The sequence below is a fragment of the Garra rufa genome, chromosome 20 (genome assembly GCF_049309525.1).
Source record: "Garra rufa chromosome 20, GarRuf1.0, whole genome shotgun sequence".
Classification (NCBI taxonomy): domain Eukaryota; kingdom Metazoa; phylum Chordata; class Actinopteri; order Cypriniformes; family Cyprinidae; genus Garra; species Garra rufa.
This window is the reverse complement of record NC_133380.1, coordinates 40,456,675-40,484,289: the sequence shown is the minus strand read 5'-3', so window position 1 is coordinate 40,484,289 and position 27,615 is coordinate 40,456,675. Positions and strand designations below refer to the sequence as shown.

General features: G+C 34.5%; 1 protein-coding gene across 2 annotated transcripts; it reads left to right on the top strand.

The window, feature by feature from the left end:
• The first annotated feature begins 1,828 nt into the window (after positions 1–1,828).
• On the top strand, positions 1,829–27,552 carry nek4 (NIMA-related kinase 4). Of its 2 annotated transcripts, none has more exons than XM_073825664.1 (16): positions 1,829–2,049; positions 4,767–5,033; positions 5,118–5,315; positions 6,421–6,528; positions 6,645–6,799; positions 8,623–8,755; positions 8,843–9,454; positions 11,498–11,551; positions 11,921–12,070; positions 14,920–15,054; positions 15,163–15,229; positions 19,351–19,415; positions 22,453–22,544; positions 22,739–22,956; positions 23,103–23,236; positions 27,226–27,552. In XM_073825664.1, the coding sequence occupies exons 1-16, from the start codon at positions 1,963–1,965 to the stop codon at positions 27,322–27,324; spliced, it is 2,574 nt and encodes an 857-aa protein (XP_073681765.1). In that variant the 5' UTR covers positions 1,829–1,962; the 3' UTR covers positions 27,325–27,552. The 2 variants fall into 2 exon arrangements, with proteins under 2 accessions (XP_073681765.1, XP_073681764.1); XM_073825663.1 differs by having other exon boundaries at positions 19,306–19,415.
• Positions 27,553–27,615: the final 63 nt, after the last annotated feature.

Here is a 27,615-nt window from a genome sequence, read left to right as displayed (position 1 = left end):
TGTCTTAAGTAGCATGGTTATATTTGTAGCAATAGCCAAAACTACATTGAATGGGTTTAAAATTATCTTTGTTTTTATTTTATGACAAAAATCAAGTAAAAATCATGTTCTGTGAAGATATTTTGTGCATTTTCTACTCTAGATGTATCAAAAGGTCATTTTTGATTAGTGATATGCATTGCTAAGAGCTTCATTTGAACAACTCTAAAAGCGATTTTCTCAATATTCTGATTTTTTTGCACCCTCACAGTTGCATTTTAGCCAAATATTGTCCTATACTAACAAATGTTATTTATGATTTTATTCAGCTTTTAGATGGTGCAACCAAACCCAAATCAATAAAAAAAAATGATTTTTTTTCATATTTAAATACAAATATGTATGAAAAAATATGAATCAAATCAATCAGTACAATATAAAGTATGTTTTTAATGTTATTGATAGTAACTTTAATCAGTGACTATAAAGGTAGTTGATATCCTGTAGTGTGATGTGCTCTAAAATGATTTGAAACTATTTTTTAAAAGAAAAATATTAAAATGAAATTATCATACATGCCGTTTTTTATCGCCTTTCATGATATTTGAGATATTAAATGTATTTATTTTTTATTTTTATTTTATCATAGCCAAATATTGTCCTATGCTAACAAATATTATTTATGATTTTATTCAGCTTTCAGATGGTGTAACCAAAACTAAATCAATTAAAAAAATAAATAAAATGTACCCTTATGACTGGTTTTGTGGTCCAGGGTCACATATTGGAATCTATGATGTACAAAAAAATATACATGTCTAATTTCGTATCTTTTATTTTCATGTAGTTGCAAAGTTATAGTTAGCAGATTATCTAAAGTAGACTCTAAGCCTAATGCGCTGCAAAAAATGCTCTTCTTAATTAGATTTTTAGTCTCGTTTCCATCCGAAATATCTACAAATTCTTTAATTAAGACAGATTTTCTAGACAAGTAAAACGTTTTTAATTTTTAAAATCCACTTTAAAAACTTTAAAATACTTTCGAACGGATTGAAGTCACTTCACACGGCAAAAACTAATTTTCTTATTTTGATTTTTTTGTCTTGTTTCCAGCCAAAATATCTGAAAATTCTTAAATCATGAAGGATTTTCTAGACAAATAAAAATCTTGTTTTCAGAAAAAAAGAAGTCAAAATTGAGTGAGATTTTGCTTAGAACAAGCAAAATAATCTGAAAAAGGGGTAAGAAAAATACTCTAGTTTTCTGCTTGAAATAAGATTATTTTTCTTAATTCATTGGCAGATTATTTTGCTTGTTTCACAACAATTTTGACTTCCTTCTGAAGAAAAAAAAAGACACTATTTTCTACTAGAAAATCCTTCTTGATTTAAGAATTGTTAGATATTTTGGCTGGAAACAAGACAAAAAATTCTACATTTCAATCAGTTTGAAAGTATTTTAAACTTAGTGTTTGTTCCCTTTATTCACATTGATGTTAAACTGGTCTTTACCTGTGCGCCAAAAAAGGTCAAAACATGAAAACAAATATTACGCCACCTACTGGTGAAATATTTTTTGACTTGTGCTACAGGTTAACACGATAAACGTTAACATACAACTTTAATCTTCATAATATTCTTAATACTAATGATAGAATGTATGTAGATGTTAAAGATTGTAACATAAAGACAACATCGTCAACACATCTCTAATTGTTTTATTTGTCGTGTGTCGCTGCGCCTATAGAGGGCGCTGTTCTCAAACAGCACACGTGAACGCGGAGCGCGTAGTGTTAATGAGTTCAGTTGCCTGGTGACGCTGAAGCTGTGCTCGGCTGTTTCCTGTGCTCTGTGTCACCCAAAACAAGTTTGAAACAGACAAATCACCGTCGGTGCACTGAGAATAACGCTCTTGCTTGGGTTTTAACTTCTGCGGAAGGGCTTCAAATCACTCGCTATGTGACACAGACAGCATCGGAGGATCATGGACAGTTATTTATTCGTGAGAGTTGTGGGGAAGGGCAGCTATGGGGAGGTGAATCTGGTCAGACACAAATCAGACCGTAAACAGGTAACTTTAACTTCTTTGAGTGATGATACATGTGTTTGAGTTTGTCCTTAAGTTACCGCTGCTAATCAGTAACTTGCTGGTTTATATATTTAACTAATTGCCTAGCTTGGTTAACAACAGACTTTGTTGTTGTTGTTTTTACTAATGGAGTTAGCCTCTTCTATCAACGTGTATTTCCTCTGATTTTTAATTACTGTAAGATGGGTTTAATATTCCTTTGTACATAACACATTTATAGTTAACTAAATAGTTCATTTAAGAGGCAAGAATGTAGTCTGTAGGACGCTTCACATTAAAATGTACATTTAAATACAAGTATGTATGAAAAGATATGAATCAAATCAGTCTGTACAATATAAAGTATGTTTTTAATGTTATTGATCGTAGCTTCGATCAGTGACTATAAAGGTAGTTGATATCCTGCAGGGTGATGTGCTCGAAAAATTATTTGAATCTATATTTTGGAAGAAAAAAATCATATTTAGAGCTTAAATTAAAATTTTATTATCATACCTGCAGTTTTATGACCTTTTTTGATGATATTTGACATATTAAATGTATGTATTTATTTATTTGTATTTTTTACTGTCATTAGTCTCAAAGCAGGACCTTTTAGTTGTGCTGCAAAAGCGATTACATTTGTGAATCTTACCAGCAACTAAAACACTATCTTTTATACATGGATGTCCATTTGAACCTTTTAACTGTCACTGTTGCTTTGATGCTCTGTTTTTGTATTCCCCCCCCCCCCCCCCCCCATCACATATTTTAGTAAGCATAATGAAATATATATGGGTCAAAGATGTGGGATTAAGCATAAAAACAATAAGTGTAATTTAAACTGTTGTTGTTTTTCCAGGGAAAAAAAATATTCTTTTGGAATAATATTCATTTTCCATAAAATGTCATTCAGTGTGACAATCTTGTCAGACAAAAATCTATTTAAAACACACATTAAAAGATGAATTACTTTCACCCCAAATACTAATTAGCTACATTCTACTTTTGTTTTAATTTGCCACTATCCTAGGCTTTGCCCATTTGTCAGTAAGAATATTTTGCTCATTTAAAACACAATAAAATTTAATATGTTCCCTTATTCTTTTATATATTTTAATATGCACAAGTCAGAATAAGCATGTTGTTTGAGTTTTTACATAAATATTGTTACACTGAATGACAATGTAACATTATTTCAACCAAATATTCTTTTTTTTTTCTCCAAAAACTGATTAGAAACCTTAAAAGTAGACACTTTACTTTACATAAAATGACTTTTGTTAATTTTGTAAAGCTTGGACATCTTAAGATGTCCAAGCTTTACAAAATTTACAAAAGTGATTTTATATATATATATATATATATATATATATATATATAATTTGAAATCTGACATCTGACATTGCGTTATCATGGAAATGGTACTTTAAAATCTTTTAGTGGTCTCCTTCCCTTTTGTGGTTGGTGTCAAGTGTCATATTACAAAATGTATTACGATATTTTACAATCAAAACGTATTATAATCGTAACAAAATACATACCATTGGAAAGGTCTGAGTTTCAAGATTCCATATTTTGTTGAATTTAATTTTGAGAGATACATTTTGACAGTTGTGACAGAAAAATACATAAACATCCAATGGCATTTGTCTGTCACCCGATGGCTCCCTAAATAAAATCTCACAGGAACCTAATTGTTTTTTTTATATCAACTTAAAATTTGGAACATAACTTATTTTTTACAAGGCTTTAATTTTAGAGCATTTTAAAATCTGTTTATGTCAAATATTTATTTTATATAAAATATAAAAAAAATGAGTACAGTACATTTTCTTTACAGTACATTTAAACTTCTAAAACATTTTGATAGTTTCATATTTTGAATGCAGTAATCCGCTGATTGTCATGAATTATAACAATTTAAGTTTAGGTGCACTTTCATGTCTATGTTCACAGTTAAAGAGTTAAATAATATGAGTTTCATATGTGGTGTTGCATAATGAAAAATTAGAGTGTGGATCTTTCTGTTTCATCTTCCGAAAAATTCAGTTTTCCAAATCTACGCACCCTGAGTAAATAGATCTCAGTTGTACCTAACATTAAAAAGAACTGAAATAATAGATATGTGACGCTGGACCACAAAACCAGTCTTAAGTCGCTGGGGTATATTTGTAGCAATAGCCAAAAATACATGGTATGGGTCAAAATTATTGATTTTTCTTTTATGCCAGAAATCATTAAGAAATTAAGTAAAGATCATGTTCCATGAAGATTTTTTGTAAAATTCCTACTATAAATACATCAAAATGTAATTTTTGATTAGTAATATGCATTGTTAAGAACCTAATTTGGACAACTTTAAAGGTGATTTTCTCAGTATTTAGATTTTTTTGCATCCTCAGATTCCAGATTTTCAAATAGATGTATCTCGACCAAATATTGTCCTATCCTAACAAACCATACATCAATAAAAAGCCTATTTATTGAGCTTTCATATTATGTATACATCTCAGTTTTGTAAAATTTAACCTTATGACTGGTTTTGTGGTCCAGGGTCACATACGAGATTTGGTAGATATGATTGCAGATATGATCCTTTCCTTCTTTGTACAACAAACTTCAGAATGTCTTTTTAAAACGTGTACATTTTCCACTAGAATCGATGTCTTTTATTTATGTGTGAAGTCGTACCACAATATCTCTTCTGGTTCTGGCAGTATGTGATCAAGAAGCTGAACCTGAGAACATCCTCCAGACGAGAACGGCGAGCCGCGGAGCAGGAAGCGCAGCTCCTCTCACAGCTCAAGCATCCCAACATCGTCCCCTACCGGGAATCATGGGAAGGCGAGGACTGTCAGCTTTACATCGTGATGGGTTTCTGCGAGGGAGGAGATCTGTACCACAGACTCAAACAGCAGAAAGGAGAGCTGCTGCCAGAGAGACAGGTTGTGGAGTGGTTTGTTCAAATCGCCATGGCTCTTCAGGTAAGTCAAGAGCCACCTGGCCATCCATATGTTGAGGTTTTAGCTCAATAATGATGAAGCGTTTACATCTTTGTTGAACCATAGTATTTACATGAGAAGCACATCCTGCATCGAGATCTGAAAACGCAGAATATCTTCTTGACCAAGACTAATATAATCAAAGTGGGTGATCTGGGCATCGCACGGGTCTTGGAGAATCAGAACGACATGGCCAGCACTTTAATCGGCACACCTTACTACATGAGTCCAGAACTGTTCTCCAACAAACCTTACAACTACAAGGTACTGCATGGACACCACTCACAATCAACATTAGTACAGCACTTGATTCGTCTGCTATGTTACAAAACCTATCTATCGAGAATATATTTTTTACCCCAATATTAAAAGAAAAAATGTTCTTTTAATCAGAATGTATAACCGTTAAGCAGCACCACTGTTTTCAACACCGATAATAATCAGAGATGTTTCTTGAGCAGCAAGTCAACATATGAGAATGATTTCTGAAGGATCATGTGACCCTGAAGACTGCAGTTATGATGCTGAAAATTCAGCTTTGATCACAGGAATCAATTTCATTTCAGAATATAGTACAGAAAACAGACTTTAAATTATAGTAATATTTCAGAACATAAATTATTTACAGTATTTTTGCTCAGATAAATGAAGCATGGTGAGCATAAAAGACCAGTCATAAGAGTCGATTTTTTTTGAAAGCTGAATAAATAAGTTTGTTAGGATATGACAAAAATGTGAAAATCTGGAATCTGGGGGTGCAAAAAAAATCTGAATATTGAGAAAATCACCTGTCCAAATGAAATTCTTAGCAATGCATGTTACTAATCATAAATTAGGTTTTAATATATTTATGGTAGGAAATTTACAAAATATCTTAATGAATTTTGGCACAAAAGAAGAAAATGTGATCATTTTGACCCTTACAATGCTGGCTATTGCTACAAATATACCTGTACTACTTAAGACGGGTTTTGTCGTCCAGGGTCACATTTGCTAAAAACATTAAAAAATCGTATTAACCCCAAACAGTGGTGTACTTATGTTATACTTTTATTTAAAACATTATTTTAATTGAAAAAGTGGTTACATAATGCTACCTTAATACTGTATGTGCTATTATATAATAATGGCAATTTGTTAATGTGATTAACTGGAATTAGAAGAAACTCTCCAACTGAAAATGTCTGAGGATTTCTTAATTTTTAGGAACAAAAATGATATGACCCAAAACCAGACTTTATTTTTTTGTATTCAAAATCTATTTATTTATTACTTTTTTTTTTTTAATTTTGGGGTGGCCTGGACATGTTTTCACCGAGATATTTTCTGTTTTAGATGAATCATTATTTATGTTTGTTTGTGTTTGCAGTCAGACGTATGGGCGCTGGGATGCTGCGTCTATGAGATGTCAACTCTAAAACACGCTTTTAATGCAAAAGACATGAATTCTCTTGTGTATCGGATAGTAGAAGGGAAGGTACATTAAACTATTTGTCAACTGTAAATATTTGCATGCAACAAATCGAGATATCTGTCCATTTATAACAGTAATTATTTCAACCTTCCTATTGATTAACAATGTGTAATGTTCAGTTGCCCCAGATGCCGAGTAAGTACGACCCCCAGCTGGGAGAACTGATCAAGCGGATGCTGTGTAAGAAACCAGAGGACAGGCCGGATGTCAAACACATCCTCAGACAGACGTACATCAAACAGCAGATCTCCATGTTCCTGGAGGCCACAAAACAGTATGTGCTGTCATTCTTACATTAAAAGTTCACTTCCAGAACAAAAATGTGCAGATAATGCACTCACTCACTTGTCATCCAAGATCTTCATGTCTTTCTTTCTTCAATCGTAAAGAAATTGTTTTTTAAGGAAAAAATTAAGTATTTTTCTCCATATAGTGGACTTTAATGTTGCAGCTTCAAAGGGCTCTATATGATCCCAGCCGAGGAAGAAGGGTCTTATCTAGCGAAACGATTGCTCATTTTCTAAACAAATTGACAATTTATATACTTTTTATGTGTATTCTGTGTATTCCGGTTCATAACAGTTAAAGTATGTCGAAAAACTCAGGTCATTTTCTTCTCCAACTTCCAGGGTTCCTACGGGGTTTGAAAAAATATGGAATTTGATTTAAGTATTTTCCAGGTCTGGAAAAGTATGGAAAAGAAAGCAAAGTATGGAAAAGCCTTTGTGTTTCCAGACAATTGCCCCATTTAGTTTTTATAATTTAAAATTTAAAATTTATTAAAAATACAATTATTATACAAGAAGTCAAAATACGGTGCACTTTTTCATTATTCAAAATGCAGGTTATAAGCATTTCGGATTTCCTCCTACAATATTCTTAGCACCGTATTACATAGCCTCAAGGTCAAGGACCTTTGCAAAAATAAAAAAATAGACCTTTATGAAATATATATATTGGACAATGCACACTGAGCCATCAGCCCTTTTCGCGGTGTGGTTTCTTGGCCTCCACAAAGTATGCATTAAAGGCCTTGAAATATGGCATACTTCCCTAATGAAAGCCAAATTTTATGCACTTTTTTATAAACCCTTGAACTTGGCCAATTTTATGCCATTAGCCCATTTTGTGTTTCTGTGCCACTACAGAGGATGTGTATTGGACATTAGGCCTTGATATTAGAGGTACTACCATAAGAAAAGCCATTACATTTATCTGTATGTTGTCACTTTAAGAAAATCAATGGAAAAACCCCTGAGAAAATACAATTATTTACAGATGACTGATACCAAATATAAAGCTGAAAATAATGCTCTATGAATCATTTATGTTAAATATGGTCTCAAAATCTACTGAGAGATTTGGAAATTTGAGTCTGGAAAAGTATTGAATTTTGAAATGTGTAGGAACCCTGAACTTCAAAATCGCCCTCCGTCGTTGGAGGAAAAAAAAGTTTTTCGACATACCCTGACTGTATTGACCCAGAATGCAGAGCTAGACAAGATGAGCATTTGTACTTTTCATTTGTCATTTCACTAGATAAGACCTTTCTTCCTCGGCTGTGATCGTTTAGAGCCCTTTGAAGCTGCATTTTGGAAGTTCAAACTCGGGGGCACCATAGAAGTCCATTATATGGAGAGAAATCCTGAAATGCTATCCTCAAAAAACTATTTATTTATGACTGAAGAAAGAAAGACATGAACATCTTGCAAAACAAGGGGGTGAGTAAATCATCAGTAACTTTTTGTTCTGGAAGTGAACTTCTCCTTTAAAGTTAAAACACACTTTTCTTCGGAGCAGAAACGCTGTTTTCTGAACGTAAAAACACATGCAAATCACTTCTAACACATCAATAAGTGTCTTTCTGAATTGCAAAAGGTATTTTATTCATGCACAGAGTAGGATTTTAATGTGGGACCGAATTTCAGTAACATTGCATGAGCCCGCTTTTCTCTGGAACAGAAACGCTGTTTTCTGAGCTTTCAGCCTCTAACGTAAAAATACATGCATATCACTTCTAACACATCAATAAGTGTCTTTCTGCATTGCAAAAGTTTAAAATAGTTATAATGATCTGTCCTGTCACTAATCTAACAGGAAAACCGCCAAATCACGGAAAAATGCAGCGAACAGCAAACCGATCAGTGCCGAATCAGATGCCTCAACCAAACCAAATCATGAAGTTCAGCCACAGTGTCTTAACTCTGAGTCAAAGACTCGAGGAAAAAAGGTACGCTGAAATAGCGATCCTAGAAGTCTGCTTGTGTGTGTGTGACATCAATCTCAATTCATCTGTTTGGTTTTCCACATTTATTAGGTTGAAGAAAACTTGAACCGACAAAAACTCTGTAATGGTGCCGTGGAAAAAGTGATTCCCAACCCACAATTGCCTCACAGATCTCCTAGTCGGGACATTCTTCTCTCCACTGGACGATCTACAGCAACGATTAGCAATATAGACATTGAAATCCAAACCCAGGAACAGAAACAAAGAAAAGCCAAACCACCTCAGCCAAAACCCAGCAGCCATCAGAATCACAAGCCACCATCTGTGAGCAAGCGGAGAGAGAAAGAGGAGAAAGAAGATCCTGGTCCTCCTCAGACACGCCCTCCCAAACAAGTATTAGGTGTCGGCAGAGCTGAGGATAAGATGTCAGCCAATGGACCGATGTCTCAAAACTCAACTACACCCAAACCTGCAGATCGAACCAAGATGCTAAGCAAGAATAAGACTCTTGATGTAAGTATGGACCTTAAAGACGACACTATGAAGCTTCTGCAGGAGGCAGCGATGGAGCCTATCGAACAACATCACAATGCGGAGACGAAGCCGGAGAGCCAAAGAACTTCAACAGCTGGGGAAGATAATCATAGCAGCATTTGTATCCTGAAGGATGTTCCTACTGGAAGTTCAACTGAGGGGAGTGAGGTATGTTACTGTGATGGAGCTAATCAAAGCTTAAATCTTAACTCTCTTACACTGATGGACATCAATATATATTATGATCTGTGCTAAAAGAAAGGGGTAGTTTACCAATAAAAATAAAAGTTTGTCATTTGTTCATCCTTATGGTGTTCCAAACCTGTATGACTTATGTTCTTCTATACATAAAAGAAGATATTGTGGAGTAGGGATGCATGCACCGAATGTTTGGCAACCGAAATTATTCAGCCGAAAATAGCAAAGAAGTAAGCCAAAAGGCCAAAGAAATTATACTGAACAATGAGGTGACGTGATCAAATAGAGGCGCGCACTAATGCAGCAAACATGTGTTCAGTGTGGAAGCATTTAAAACTGTCTGAGAAAGACTTAAAAATCATTCCAAGCAGTGACAGCGAGAGACTGTTTAGTGTCACATCGCATGTCTTCATGAGAAGAGAAAGGTTACTGTATGATGACTGAAATCATCCATTAGTCAATCAACTCCAGAACGTTCTGTTGTCTAATACACCACACACCAATTGTATTTATTCTGACAGCAGCTCCTTAGACAGGGTTCAAAACCCAAAGAGGAGAATCATTCAGAAATCTGCTGCTGTCAGCAAAAGGTAGGACTGAGGTCTTCTTGCAGGTTTTCGCCAAAATAAAAGTTAACATTCATAATAGGGCTGGGCAATTTGGCTTAGAATCAAAATCTCGATTAATTGAACATTTTAACCCGATTACGATTAATGAACGATTATTTTATTTATTAATAAAATTATATTTAATTATATTTATATAATATTTATTTTTTTGCCCTCATAGTTCACTGACAAGTTTTGTACAGTAAATATGTTCACATATTACAAGCGAGAGATTTTTGAATGAAGGGTGCATTACTTGATTTTAAAATAATTGAAGGAAACACACTATCTACGATCTATGATTATTAATTGAACATCAGTGTTGAACAACTGAAATTAAAGCAAGCATTGCTTAAAACGAAAAGTCACATTTTTCTTAAATTAGTGAAAATAAATAACTTGCACTATTGGAAACAAAATAAATAATTTTCAATGTTTTTCATATTAAAAGTAGAAAATAAGCAGTATCTCCTCTAAATAAAATTACCCTTGTATATCCTGTAAATACTTTTTACTGTATAAATACTGTTTAAGCTCTCCATTGACATGTCGGCGGAATAACGGAACGGAGTGCTAGTGTTTTTTAAAGGGAAAGTAATTGAAATAATCTTCCTGGAAAAATTTTAACGATTATAGGTTCTGAATGTCGATTTCGATTATTTTTTGATTAATCGCCCAGCCCTAATTCATAAATGTTAGTATTGTCATTTTACTGTTGTTCTGTAAAATAAAATAAAAAGGTAAGCCAAAATAAAGCTAACAATCATTCCGACAGCTCTATTAATACATTTATTCTAACATTGTCCTTTGCTCAGCAAGGCTGCATTTATTTGTACATTAAAAACACATGCCTGATTCAAGAAGGGGCTCTTAAAAATGGCCAAAGAATATTATTTTACTAACTTATTAATTTTAAGTTAAACTGTGGTTTGTTGGTAGGCTATAATGTCTACTAGAATGTTACAAATGTTCAGCCAGTGTTAAATAAGTATTTTTAAATTGTTTTGTAATTGATTTTTTCTTTGAAAAGCAAGACAAAACTGTAATTTAATTTATGCAATGGTGAAAAAAAACCAACAGAAAAACCGTGTAATCGGCCCTCGCCCCAGTGTGTAATTTTGTTCGGATTCGGCCAAGAATTTTCATTTCAGTGTATCTTTTTCTTTTTGTCCATACAATAAATGCCAAATGTCATCAAAACGGTTTGGTTACCAACTTTCTTAAAAAAAATCTCCTTTTGCCCTCCGCATGAGAAAGCTAATTCATACAGATCTGGAACAACAGGAGGGTTGGTAAACGATGACAGAATTTTCAGATTTGAGTAAACTATTGTCTATATTTATTGAATGATTGTGTTTAACCTTACGCTAAAGACCTTGTATTTATTGTCCTTTATATATTCCAGGGAAGTTTAGATTCCACAGAGAAACTACTCAAGCCCGTTCCTGTGATTTTAATGGTAAAATTCTGGTCAATTTTTTTTATTTTAATATTTATGTTTCTGTTTAAATAACTAACTAATTTATGTTTTTTTAGCTTAATATGACTTAAAAATATTCACTTGTTTATACTATTTTTTTTTTATTATTATTACAGTTTTCCCCTTTAAAACCTGATAGTAAAATAGATGTTTTTTTTTTTGGTTTGTGTGTTTTGGTTTTCAAATAGGTTATTCAAATGCAAATTTCTGCATTATTTATTCTAATCATTATTTTATTATTGTTATATATTAAATAAATATTTCTAATTTACATTTTTATATTTTATATTTACTTCATCATTAAATAAAATTTAAACCAATTGAAACATATTTATATTAACATTTTAGGAGCCATTCAATTCAGAGTCCACTTCGGCTCTCTCAGATCAAAGCAAACCAGTTCTTCTTCCCCCTTCCTCTTCCTCCGAACCATCCATGTCACGTCAGCGCAGGCAGAGGAAGAAAGACAAGTCCCTTGATGACCAGAACAGCAATCAAGTGCGTAGTGATTTTTTTTTTTTTTGTATTTTAGAACTCAGTGAAAACTAAAGTAGTATTAGGGGCCAAGCACCAAAGTTGCAGAGGCACCTATTGTATCTGTTGCCGTTCTTATTCTTCTTCTGTTTCTTCTTCTACCGTTTCTTCCACTCCTGAGTCTATGGCAGCCCATAGAACCGCTTGTGGGAAAGTTGTGAAATTTGGCACACTGATAGGGGACAGTCTAAAATGTCAACATATCAAATTTGGAGTCTCTAACTCAAACTCTGTAGCACCACCACTTGTCTAAAGTTTCAAAATTCTTCTTTTTTTTTTTTTTTTTTCTCTGAATCCTTGGCGAATAAACAGCGAAATTTTAAAATCGTAAGGTTTAATTTTTTTCTATTTGTAATTGTAAGTAAAACCTACTTTTTCAAACTTTTTTCCCAAATTGGCTCAAATCAGCTTCAGACGATGCTGGCAAAAAGTTATGGAATTCAAGTTGATTAGTCAAACTGTTCTCGAATAGCGCGCAAACAAATTCTATGAAACGCACGCAAAAATGAATGCGAGGCTCTATCTCTGCAATGGTTTGGCATATTGAGACCAGACTTGGTGTGTGTTATAACAAGCATGAACTGAGGCGGCCTGGAGTGTTTCGGCGCAGTGTCACCTAGTGGTCAGGAGATGCGATTTATTTATTTATTTTTGCTTATAACTACTGAATGGTTTAGCTAAAAGTGTCAAAAGATTCAGAGGGGCATGCCAAGTTGAACGATACCAAATTGTCCAATGTCAGCCATTTTGACTGTTGGCCATTTTAAATTTTGTCAAAAAAATACAATATTTTATGAATGCATTGACGTGTCATTACAAAACTGACCTGAAAGTACTCAAAAAGTTGGGGGGGCAGCACCACCTTGTGGTCAAAAGTTATAATGAACTTTGCAAAAACGCTAATAACTTCTGATCAAAATGGCTTACAGTTTTTCTCAATTGCTAAAACACTATAACCAGTCTTTTGAACTAAAATTTCAAAACTATAACGGCATTTTTGAAAAAGCACACCCATTTCCCTAAACATTAAACACTATTCCCTGCTTTGACACATGAGTTATATTTGGTGAACTGTTACTGCAAAACTCTACACACAAATCCCTACATTTCTCAGTGCTTACACCATGTGGTCATTTAGAAAGCACAAGCATTCAATATTGTTCACTCAAGTCTGCGAATTCTGAGCTCAATTAGCACACAATTACCCAACTGGAAACACTAGGAGTCAAAATTTAGCACACACCAATCAGAATCTTCGATGGAGATAAAAGGATAAAAGTTTTTCTCAGTCACTTTGGTGCATTTCTCAGATCAGAAATGAAATTGTCAAAACTACTTGTTCAACATCTACATCATCTAGTCTCTTGTGCACATCATAAAAATCTTCTCATTCTTCTGATCAAGTTGCGATTGCTTTGGTGCATTCATACAAATGATTATATACATTTGTCCGCGGTTTCCTACATTATCAGTTGCTATTGTCATGTTGCTCAAAATGTATTATATAGTTCTCTGTGTAATAGTCTCACCCCTCAAAACATCAAGTCATTAGCTCATCGTATAAGTCATTACCTAAATGATAAATTTTTTATCTAGTTGTCCTAAACTGTCAATCATATATTCTACACATTTCTATTAGACTTTTTGTAAATTTGCCATGAATTATTCAAGTGAATCTTGACTTTCACTAATGAAGATAATATAGATCAACCAATGATAAAGCAGCTCTCTGAAATAGCTCAAAGGTACATCTCATGAACCTTCAATTGGAAAGCATATAGACAGAGGACAACACAGTTATAAATTCTGACAGTGGACTTTCTAATTTTTATTTTCACCTTTGTGCCCATATTTCTTTTTCTTTTCTGTTTCACAATGACGTTGTAGTACAAGTGTAACTGTGAATCCTATCCAGTCTTTTTCAATCAGTATCCCACATTCAGTAATGTGTAATTTTGAAGAGGAAGAGTAGGAGGTGAAAGAGGAAGAGGAGGAGAAGAAAAAAGACGATGACGATGGCAACGTGGAAGAGACAGAGGAAGGGCAAGGGCAAGAAGACAAGCAGTCTCATATATTTTAGTTGCGAGGGTTGGATCAGGCATGCAAGAGGATTTGACCCCTGCTGCCTGGCCAGGGCTAATTTAGCCTGTGATGCTGAAGAGGTTCTTTGGCCTGTCCCAGACCAAAGACAGGATTTGGGCAGAATAATTATTTTTGGTGTTGTTTGCTGTTTTGTACTGTACTCTACAGTACATTAAATTAAGGAATAAAACACTTGCAAAGGCATAGATTTGTTGTGTTCATCATGTGAAAAGTTTTTTATTTGCACTGTTTTTGTAGTATTGTTTTGAATTGATCTCATCAGTGTGTAAAACTGTGTTGTAGTGTGTTTGTTTTTGAGGATTTGTGTGTCATGTCTGAGAGCAAAGTTTGGTTTTTCAGCAAGATTGAGTTGTTTTGAGTGGAGAGCTTCATTTTGACCTCAATATAGGAAGTTTGGGGAATTGAGTTAGGAGTTGTGGATTTGTGTTTAGAGTTTCGCAAATAAGAGGCATAATTTCAAGAAATGTGTTTAAGCAATTGAGAAAAACTGTAATGTAATGAAAGTCCGCCTATTTGATGTTTTTCTAACTCTTCCTAGACTGTTGGTTCGATTTCCCCCAAAATCAAGTCAGATCATCTTCAGACTGTGCTGACAAAAAGTTATGGATTTCAGTGATAGATTTTAGGCTTGATGCCAAAACATTTAATAATGACACAAAACTTTGTGTGTGCGCCTTTGTCACCTCACACTATAACATTTGTATGTTTAGGTCAAAGCAGTGCCCAGACCTCTGCCGCCTCTTCCAGAAGATGTCCTATCAGTAAACCGTGAACAGAAAGGTCACTCAGAGAAAAACAGAGCTGCCAATGTTTCATCCTCTACCAGTAACTCTTCAGAGCAGCAGGTCAAACATTACAGACTGTATAAACCATATTAAACTGCTGCATACAGTATATCCCTATAAAAATGCATGTCAGATACACACACAGTAATCTGATCACTTTACTTACAGAATCGTCCACTGTCGGCCAGAGAAAGGAGAAGACTGAAGCAATTACAGGAGAACTCCAGACAACAAGGTTTGTGGATTTCTATGAGTGCCATTAAATTGGCTTTAAAATGTTAACAATACAGCAGTATGAATGGGAAATGTACTAAAGCAAAAATAGATCAAAAACAACACTATTTGTAGGTTCAGGAACGATGATCATGTTTACATGCAAATAAAGCTAATACTAAATAAAATACAAATATTTAGATGAGAAACTAAAACTCAATGCTTACAAACGTTGCTTTTGCAACTACAACTGAAATAAGTTCAAGTTGAAGCTTTACATTACTAACTGGTAATAAATGAAACCGAAACTGAACAATAACTAAAAACTAAAACTGAAATAAATTTAGCAAACAAAGAAATAAAATATAGCTGCAAAAAAATAAAGTCACCATTAATATTATTGAAAGATTTATCAATGTCGACCAGTAGGTGTTACTGTTACGAGATTGATGTGGTTAGTGTGAGGTTACAATGCCACAAAGTTTGGTGTCAATATGTCAAAGCTTTGCCGAGATACAGCCTCAGAGTCATTTTGGCATCATGCCTCAAATTTGCAGTGGCGCTGTATGAAAACGGTTTCATTTATCAGCATGAAATCCATAAAGTTTTGTCAACATAGTCTGAAGGTGATCAGATTCGATTTTGGTGAAAATCAGAGCAACGGTCGAGGAAGAGTTAGAAAAAGTAGGTTTTTAACATAAATCAACATGGTGGACAGGAAGTTTGGCTGACTATGGCAGCATTGGTATCACTGTTCTCAGCATGACCCAAGGAGTCTATTACAGTTTTTTACAGACGCTAGGACACATTTCTCAATACTTAGGTCACTTTTGGAAAACTCTTCACACAATTCTCCTAACCGACTTTCAGCTTGGCAAAGCAGTTCATTTCACATTCAAAATGCACTACGACTACCAAAACACTTTATTCAGGTCTCAAATAAACTCATTCTACCAGAACACTAGCAAAGGTTGACAGCCGACAAACACACTTTGTCACCCACAAAACAATGAGCTAAAAAACACTAACAACATGTAGCATTACACAGTGTTTTCTTGTGTAAAACAAGGACACATCTCTGTTTATGACTGCAATATATATTGTTTATAACTGCAATATATGTTACTGGAATGAATTAGACATGATGCAGAATTCGTCAATATTTTATTTTTATTTTTATAAGTAATTCCAAAATACAAGAATTTGTAGACACACCATCCACTGATACAGATACAATAGTAATGCTAATCTACTGCATTTTTAGATTTGAAATATGTTTCAATAAAATATTGCTGTTGAATTTTGCTGTCTTATTCAGTTTTGCATTATGTTATTGTTTTGAACATAAGTTTAACAGTTTTGAAAACAGTATGTAAGCACGTGCAAAATGTCCTGTACGTACAAAGATTTTTGTCAGTTGTTGTGTCTGAGTGAGAAAAGAATTCATGAAATTTGAGAGATGTAGTCATTGAATGCATTTTGTGCCAAAACAGTGATAATTGATCCTCAGTTTAGCCCACATAGACTTCTGTTGTGCTCACTGTGTCAAGAGTTTTGCAAAAGTGACCTAAGTATTGAGAAATGTGTCCTAGCGTCTGTAAAAAACTGTAATACCAGTCTCAATACAATAGAAAAAAACTCACAGAAAGCTATTCGCATTATTTGAAATTTCATTATAACTTTTGACCACAAGGTGGCAATGTCTCAACTTTTTGAGCACTTTCTCAGGGCTGTACAGTGCGCTCGCATTTGCGACTAAAAATTACTGTGTGCGACTATAAAAAAATATTTAGGAGCAGCATGTGCGACTGACCCCATCAGCATATTTGTGTTTGCGCTCAGGGCAGCTTCAAAGGTTTCTACGTGTTTTGCAATGTTGAGTAATGAATCACAGACAGATCTCACCCATACTTACCAAAACAAAGTGTAGAGAGAGTGTAAATAAAAGACTGATTGTGCCAGCATTGTTGATTATAATAGAGCTTTGTGATATCGCCAACTTAGATGACTGACAGCTTTTAATAATTTTTAAGGGAGTTTGTAAATGAGATATTGGTTCAATACAGCAGTTAAATAATCAAGAAGTTATTATTAAGTGACTTACATTGTCTGACTCTAACACTATTGCCTGATTTTGCTCTATTTCTTCATCAAAAGTATTCTGAGACAAATCACAATTTGCGCATCTCCATTCAAACACTGCGGTGTATCGTTTATGAATGACACGTGCGTTTTTAAGCGAACCTAGTAAAATGATTCAATTTCCCGTTCATAAAGACAGTCACTTGCTTTATTCCTGAATGAACCAAATGAATTATATGATTCGGTACGTAAATCAGTGTCTTGCCGCCAACTGATGGCAGATCTTTTTAGTTATTTAAATATTTAATATTTCTGTATTCAAAATTTTACATTTAAAACATTAATCTCAACATTAATTTATGAATTTGATTGCACTCTTGCCACCTCTGAGCCTCATTAAACGTATGGTAAAAAGGTAAAAACCAAGGTAAAAACTAAATTCCCCTGTAAATCACTTTAAGGAGTCAAATATCACCTCGTAATGGGAAGGCTAATTTTTTTTTATCAGATTTTTTTGATGTTATTCTGAAATTTTGACTGTGCTCCTAAATTTCTTAAGTAAGCGTAGAGCCCTGTTTCTGGTCTTGATGGTACATTTAAAGTTCCGTAATGGTACACCAATACATTCGTAAAATGTAGCATTTTTTTCATCATAGTAGTTAATAGTAATGTCATGTTTTGTTCAATTTTTAGCATCATCAAAAGGCACAATCCCACCAATTTTTGTGTGTGTCCTTGGAGTGTGCTCATGCATGTGAGTGTCAAATTTGGTGAAAATAGCTCATTTTGTTTTGAAGTTATAGACATTTTTCTATATGAAAAGAGAAAAAATGGCCGATGGCTGACTTTGTTTTCTTTTTTGTGCCACTTACTATCAAAAGTTTGGCAATTGGGCATTAGCATATAGCCGGCACGCTATGTTTCCAAAGTTCAAATGGGGATTTCGTGTCGATAGGAGTAACGGTTTCTAAGATGACAAATGTTTTTAAGCGTTAAAATGCAATGTTGCACAAACCATAAGGCAAAACCTGGCATGTTTGGTATCGCTGGACTCGTCTAAAAAGGAGACTCCTGTGAAAATAAGTCGATCGCACCCAAAGTTATAAGCATGCGAATATTTGATTTTACTACTAGGTGGCGTTGGCTCAAAACTTTTCAGGATCCTTCATGGCATCATGCTGATGACCCATATCGAGTTTCGTAACGATACGTCAATGCATTCATAAAAAATATATAATATGTTTACAACAAAATTCGAAATGGCTGACATGGGAAAATTGGGTATGGTGCACCGAATCTAAAGAGACCACTAGGTGGCCGAGGATTCAGAGAAAAAAAAAAAATTTGATCTGTGCCTTACAGTTCAAAAGTTATTAGCATAAACATGAGTGAAACTTTGGGCAAGTGGTGGCGCTAGAGAGTTTGAGTTAGAGACTCCAAATTTTCTATGGCTAATGTTAGTTCTGTCCTCTACCAGTGTGCCAAATTTCACAACTTTCCCGCAAGCGGTTTTATGGGCGGCCATAGAGTCAAGAGCGGAAGAAACAGAAGAAAAAGACGAATGCCAGAACGCCAGTGGACCTTCGGTGCTTGGCCCCTAATAAAAAGACAAAATCACATTACAAAATAAAATGAAACTAAAAGCATAATAGCTAATTCAACTATAAAACTACAGTGTAAGTGATGCTAAAATACATCTGCATGAAAACGACCACGTTTCTGACTAATATCACACTGTCAATATGTATGCTAGATTTAAAACTGTTCACTCTTCAGTCCACTTAAAGAGGTCTGACTTTCCTTCTGTTAGAGCGGTCTCAAGAGCGATAACACCCTTAAGAAGAGTTGTGGTGGATCAAAGCGAGGCGTTTGTGCGTGTGTCCATTAGAATGCATAAGAGGCTGTAGGGCCGCCCACTATGATCAAAGCCCACAGGAGCTGCATACATGAATTCAGATGAAAGGAGATTTTGTACAGTTTCACTGAATGTGATTCCCTAGTTTCTTCTCTTTGAAGCTGGGTCCGCTGTCAAAAGGGTGCTTTGTGATGTCCCCTCATTAGACAGTAAGCAGACAGACCAACTAGACTGCCCAACACCAGCCAGCACAACCGAGGAAACAAAGAAGGTATGTCTGATTCTTCTCGCTGACTAAGGACAGACTGTCAAACACTACACAAAAGAAAATTGTGTCATCATTTACTCACATATTTTGAGAAATGTTTCAGTGTTTTGACCCTAATGACACTAACATCATCCTAGGATGTCAATTGACCATATGCACAGTGTTCTTTAGGACTTCCGCATAATGATAAGCAGCTCTTAAACCTCTGCTAAAGCTGATTTAATATGTGCTATATATAGGTGGACACTCTTGAGACTCCTAATGTTTGCCAGCTAGCCATACTTCTCTTCAAGGACATCATAATCGTATTCTTGATCATCAGTAACTTGCCTTCATAGTCATGAACGCATTTTTAAAATCTTGTAATATTTTACAGCTTTATTATTTTTCAACTCTACAGCTGTGCAATAAAATTCACTTCAAAGATTTACTTTTCATTCATAAATACGACATAGAAAAAAAATCTTTTCACGGAAAATGTCTTTTTAAGATGAAAATGACATGTAATGACCCATATAACCAGAAGATGGCAGCAGAGGATCAATCATTGTAGATTTTTCAAGTCTTGCTTTTCGATGTATTATAAAATTACTAGTTTAATAAATTGTAGTACTTTTATCACACTGAAGTATATAGTGTAACAAGTGCAGAAAGTCATTAAAATAGATAAATGAGCTCAGACACAAACAGCCTATAAGGGTGAATTATTTAAATACTTAAATGTGACCCAGGACCACATAACCAGTCATAAGGGTCAATTTTTCCAAATTGAGATTTATACGTCATATTAATTTTTCAAAATAAAAAAGCTTTCCATTGATGTATGGTTTGTTAGGATAAGACAATATGTGACCCTGGACCACAAAACCAGTCATAAGGTTAAATTTTACAAAACTGAGATATATACATCATATGAAAGCTCAATAAATAAGCTTTCTATTGATGTATAGTTTGTTAGGATAGGACAATATTTGGCCGAGATACATCTATTTGAAAATCTGGAATATAAGGATGCAAAAAAATCAAAATCCTGAGAAAATCACCTTTAAAGTTGTCCAAATTAAGTTCTTAACAATGCATATTACTAATCAAAAATTACATTTGGATAGGTTTACAGTAGGAATTTTACAAAAAATCTTCATGGAACATGATCTTTACTTAATTTCCTAATGATTTTTGACATAAATGAAAAATCAATAATTTTGACCCATACAATGTATTTTTGGCTATTGCTACAAATATACCCCAGCGACTTAAGACTGGTTTTGTGGTCCAGGGTCACATATTTGGCTGAGATACCACTATTTGAATATCTGCAATCTGAGAAGTTATTAAAAAAATTTATTTTTTATTTAAAGTTATTAGCAATGCATATTACTAACCAAAAAATAAGTTTTAATATATTTATGGTAGGAAATGTACAAAGTATTTTTATGGAACATGATCTTTACTTAATTTCCTAATGATTTTTGGCATAAAAGAAAAATCGATAATTTTGACCCATACAAAGTATTTTTGGCTATTGCTACGAATATACATGCGCTACTTAAGACTGGTTTTGTGGTCCAGGGTCACATATAGTTCACTACAAATTAAATAAGTTCAATAATAATGGTATAAGAATTAAATAATGCACACAATATAAAATATTATATAATTTAATAGCTGCATCTTTTAAGCTTTATCTTGAAGTGTAAAAGCTATTAAGTAGCCTATATTTAACCAACACAAACGTGTTACAGCTGTAGTTTTGTGACTCTGAATTTAGTCTGAATCATTTAATGCACAGCTCTGTTTTTAACATCAGCTTGTCAGATGTTTCCCTGGATATTACTGTCAATCATAGCAATGACTGGCGCATATTTAGCCGGTTTACTCACATATTTTTCTAAACTTGCGTTTTTCATTCTTGAAACGATATACATGGACGTTTGGGCCTCTTAGACAAACAAAACTTGTATTCGTTTGTGAATAGATTACAGTGCCTTGCAAAATTATTCATACCCCTTCATTTTTTTCCACATTTTGTTATGTTGCTGCTTTGTTAAACTACTTTAAATTCTTTTTTCCCTGCACTCCCTACTCCATAATGGCAAAGCAAAAAATAGGTTTTTAACATTTGTGCAAATGTATTAAAAATAAAAAACTGAAAAGATCCCGTTGCATAAGTATTCATACCCTTTTCTGGGACACTGGAAATTTATCTCAGGAGCATTCATATTGCTTCTAGATGTTCCTACACTTGGAGTGGAGATAAACTGTGGCAAATTCATTTGAATGAGTCTGATTTAGAAAGACACACACCTCTCAGAAAAGGTCTAACAGCTGAAAATGCATATCAGAGCAAAAACCAAGATAACTGCCTGTAGAGCTCAGTGACAGACTTGCGTTAAGGCGATGATCTAGAGAAGAGTTCAGAAACAAATCTGCTGCATTGAAGGTTCATTGAAGGGTATGAATACTTTTGCAAGGCACTGTATGTTGAGAAAACAAGCAAAGGACACTCCTACACTGCAAAAAAATTATTTTCTAGCTTAGATTTTTTTGTCTTGTTTCCAGCCAAAATATCTAAAACTTCTTTAATCAAGAAGGATTTTCTAGATGAGTAAAAATTATTGTCTTGTTTTCAGAAAAAAAGGTCAAAATTAAGTGCATTTTTGCTTAAAACAGGCAAAATAATTTGCCAGTGGGGTAAGCAAAATAATCTTGTTTTCTGTTTGAAATAAGATTTTTTTTGCTTACCCCATTGGCAGATTATTTAGCTTGTTCTAAGCAAAAACTCATTTAATTTTGACCTTTTTTTCTGAAAACAAGACAATATTTTTTACTCGTCTAGAAAATCCTTCTTGATTTAAGAATTTTTAGATATTTTGGCTGGAAACAAGAAAAAAAATCTAAGCTATTACGGCACAGTACAGTTGACCGGAAATAACTGAGCTGGCTTGTCTAAAACAAGGAAGTAATCTGTGCATATGGTCAATTCTTGGCTACTCTGTCAATAGGGATCTTACCTTAACTTTGGGTTCTCTTTGTGTATCAGGAGAGGAAGTGCTCCTGGAGACAGTCTGATGAAGACGAGTGTAGTTCCTCCACCAGCTCCACTGAACGCTCAGAGGGCGACTACAGAGAACGGTAAGACCTCCCACTAATTTGGACTCTAATGAGACATAACTGGCTGCGTTTGTGTATTTAAAAATTCTGAATAATGTCATAACTGGGTCATCCTGCATCAATATTCCTTTTTCCAGATATCTGATTTTGTTCTTTACGTCATTTTCTGCTATCTCTCTACTCAAAAACACTGAGACATTTTTTTTTTCTCACAGAAAGTGTGAGACCAACGAGATGCAAGACTTGGTGCAAATGATGACACAGACGTTACACATGGATGCCAGAGATGTACCGTTTGAGCCAAATGGGCCAAGATGCCGCTCTACTCCATTGCCTGAGTTCAAACTAAACAGGAAGTACAGGGACACCCTGATGCTTCATGGGAAATCCAGAGAGGGACAGGGAGATTTCCAAATCAGTGGCTTCCCGTTAGGTAATAGCTTAACTGTTGTTGAGTTTTTTTTTTGTTGTTTTTTTTTTTGCTTAAACCTTTACCCATAAAACAAATGAGCAAATTCCGTTAAAATAGAACCGAATTTGAAGTAATTCATCATCATGTTCCTAATTTTGTGTTTTTAGACGACAGCACTGGTCCAGCAAAGGTCAGGAGAGTGATTGAGCATTTGCGCACAGATGTGGTTAAAGGACTCGGGGTGAAGCTGTTGGACAGAGTCCTGGACATCATGCAGGAGGAGGATGAAGACAAGAGGGAGGCAAGTTAGCTAAAGTCTCATTAAACATTAGGAAAAACATTAGAAATGGCCTGTTGATCCAAATTATAGACAGTATCTCACAAAAGTGGGTACACTCCTCACATTTCAGCAACCATTTTAGTACAATGCCTTGCAAAAGTATTCATATCCCTTCATTTGTTTCACATTTTGTTTTGTTGCAGCATTATGTTAAACTGCTTTAAATTATTTTTTCCCCACATCAGTTTACACTCCATACACCATAATAATGACTAAGCAAAAACCAGATTTGCCAATTTTACAAATTTAATAAAAATAAAACACTGAAATAAGTAGATTGCATAAGTATTCATACCCTTAACTCAGTACATAGTTGAAGCACCTTTACAGCCTCAAGTCTTTTTGGGTCTGATGTGAGCATCTTTGCACATCTGCATTTGGCAATTATCTGCCATTCTTTGCCTCACCTTTTCACCTCTCCATCTCTGTCAGACATTTTCTAGAGTCCTAGTTGTTCCAGTCGTCTTCCATTATGGAGAATGCTTCTGTCAACCTTCAATGCAGCAGATTTGTTTCTGAACTCTTCTCTAGATCATCGCCTTAACGCAAGTCTGTCACTGAGCTCTACAGACAGTTATCTTGACCTCAGGACTTGGTTTTTGCTCTGATCTGCATTTTCAGCTGTTAGACCTTTTCTGAGAGGTGTGTGCCTTTCTAAATCAGACTCATTCAAATGAATTTGCCACAGTTTAACTCCACTCCAAGTGTAGGAACATCTAGAAGCAATATGAATGCTCCTGAGATAAATGTCGAGTGTCCCAGAAAAGGGTATGAATACTTATGCAACAGGATCTTTTCAGTTTTTTATTTCTAATAAATTTGAACAAATGTTAAAAACATATTTTTTGCTTTGCCATTATGGAGTAGGGAGTGTAAATGTGGGGAAAAAAGTAATTTAAAGTAGTTTAACATAATGCTGCAACATAACAAAATGTGAAAAAAATGAAGGGGTATGAATAATTTTGCAAGACACTCTATATCTTCTCAAGGGACAATACTATAGAAATGAAACTTGGATATATTTTAGCGTAGTCAATGTGCATCTTGTATAGCAGTATAGATTTACTGTCCTCTGAAAATAACTCAACATACAGTCATTATCGTCAAAATAGCTGGCAACAAAAGTGAGTACACCCTAAGTGATAACAGCACTATGTTCATCATGTTTATGTTTTTATCTGCTCGACAGGACCATACAAAGTTATGTATCTTGTATTATAGCAGTTAAAATTAGGTGCTTTAAGTGCAATTCTCTCACACTGACCACTGGATGTTCAACATTTAATCTCATGGCAAACAACTCTCTGAGGATTTGAGAATTAGAATTGTTGCTCTCCACAAAGATGGCCAAGGCTATTAGAGGTTCAGTAGCACCCTGAAACAGAGTTACACTACAGTGGTCAGGGTCATACAGAGGTTTTCCAAGATGGGCCTCGCAAGGGTCGATCAACGATATTGAGCACTCGTTCTGTGTGTCAGGTGCAGAACCTGGCTTCAATAAAACAGATGCATGAGTGCTGCCAGCATTGCTTTAAAGGTTGCAGAAGTAGAAGGTCAGCTTGTCAGTGCTCAGACCATACGCCGCACACTGCAACAAGTCAGTTTGCATAGGTGTCATTCCAGAAGGAAGCCTCATCTGAAGCTGGCTCACAAGAAAGCCCACAAACAATTTGCTGAAGACAACCAACAAGAGCATGAATTACTGGAACCATGTCCTGTGGTCTGATGAGACTATAAGATAAACTCAAGCTCAGATGGTGTCCAGCATGTGTGGTGATGCCCTGGTGAGGAGGACCAAGAAAATTGTTTCTTGCCTACAGTCCAGCATGGTGGTGATAGCATCATGGTCTGGGGCTGCATGAGTGCTGCTGGTACATGTACTGTACATTCTGAAACAGAACATTCCCTCCAGAAACTAGGTCTAATTGCAGTTTTCCAACATGATAACGATCCCAAACACACCACCAAGATGACAACTGCCTTGCTGAGGAAGCTGAAGGTGAAGGTGATGGGGTGGCCAAGTATGTCTCGAGACCTAAACCCTATTAAACATCCTCAAGTGGAAGGTGAGGAAGCACTATGTGTCTAATGTCCAGCAGCTCTGTGAGGAGTGGAAGAGGATCCCAGCAACAACCTGCAGCTCTGGTCAATTCCATGCCCAGGATGATTAAGGCAGTGCCAGATAACAATGGTGCTAACACAATATATTCACACTTTGGACAAGTTCACTTAGGGTGTACTCACTTTTGTTGCCAGCTATTTTGACAATAATGGCTGTATGTTGAGTAATTTTCAGGGGACAATAAATCTATACTGCTAAACAAGCTGCACATTAACTACTCTAAAACATATCCAGGTTTAATTTCTATAGTACTGTCCCTTGAGAAGATATACTAAAATGGTTGCTCACTCTTGTGGGATACTGTATATACATATATGTAGATGCGTTATAGTGGAAGTTATGAGATCTGTATAAAGCATAGATTTGACTGACTGACTGACAAAGCAGTATGTACAAGAGGTTTAGAGAATGGATGGATTGATGGATTACTCATTTACAGTATTTAATTTTTTTTTAACATTAGAGGACGAATGAATGTACATGTTATGAATTAAGCAGAATTGTAAATTCTCCTGTGCACACAGATACAAATATGTGACCCTGGAGCGCAAAACCAGTCTTAAGTAGCACAGGTATATTTGTAGCAATAGGTCAAAAATACATTGTATGGGTTTTTTGCATTTTTTATTTTATGCCAAAAATCATTAGATTATTAAAATCATGTTCCATTAAAATATTGTATACATTTCCAACCGTAAATACACTGCAAAAAATGCTTTTCTTACTTAGATTTTTTTGTCTTGTTTCCAGCCAAAATATCTAAAAGATCTTGAATCAGGAAGGATTTTCTAGACAAGTAAAAATTATCTTGTTTTTAGTAAAAACAAGTCAAAACGAAGTGAGTTTTTGCTTAAAACAAGCAAAATAATCTGCCAATGGGGGTAAGAAAAAAAATCTTATTTCAAGCAGACAACTAGATTATTTTTCTTACCCCATTGGCAGATTATTTTGCTTGTTTCAAGCAAAAACTCACCTAATTTTGACCTGTTTTTACTAAAAACAAGACACTCATTTTTACTCGTCTAGAAAATCCTTCCTGATTCAAGATCTTTTAGATATTTTGGCTGGAAACAAGACAAAAAAATCTAAGTAAGAAAAGCATTTTTTGCAGTGATATTGATATGATTAGTAATATGCATTGCTAAGAACTTCATTTGGACAACTTTATAGGCAAATTTCTCAATATTTAGATTTGTTTGCACCTCAGATTCGAAATACTCAAATCTCAAACACATATGTGACCCTGGAGCACAAAACCAGTCTTAAGTCGCTGGGGTATGTTTGTAGCAATAGCCAAAAATACATAGTATGGGTCAAAATTATTGATTTTTCTTTTATGCCAAAAATTATTAGGAAATTAACTGAAGATCATATTCCATTAAGATTTTTTGTAAAATTCCTACTATAAATATATCAAAATGTAATTTTTGAATAATAATATGCATTGCTAAGAACCTAATTTGGACAACTTTAAAGGTGATTTTCTCATTATTTTGATTTTTTCTATTTGATTTTTCAAATAGATGTATCTTGGCCAAATATTGTCCTATCCTAACAAACCATACATCAATGGAAAGCTTATTTATTGAGCTTTCATATGATGCATACATCTCAGTTTTGTAAAATTGACCCTTATGACTGGTTTTGTGGTCCAGAGTCACATTCTATGCAATTATTAATGAATAAGACCTAATGATTTTCAAGTATTATAGTTACATTTTGTATATATAATACTGTTTTTCTAAATGAGGAAAAAAAAAAATATATATATATATATATATATATATATATATATATATATTTTTGTATTTTCTGTTTTTCTGTCCAGCATCTACTGCAGGAGCACATGGGAGAGGAGAAATACAAGCACTACGCAATGAAAGTCCAGCAGCTGAAGTTCTTCGAGGACGTTGCATTCAAAGACTGAGCCAGATGCACCTCGTCTAACACTGATATCCTATCAACAATCACTGTTACTTGTTCAATGCTTTTGTAAATGTGTAGTGATAGGACTGAGTTGAACACTAGATATGCAAAAAGAAGCTGTTATTATGCACCGTTAGATTTCACACAAGCATTATTTTCTGTTGGAAATGTGAACCTATGCTAGATAGCAATCTTGAATCGAATCACAAATGTTAAAAATAGTTTAGTTTTTTCTATTTCCTCAGCTTTATATTTATATTAAAAATAATGTAAGTCAATAAGGAATGATTTA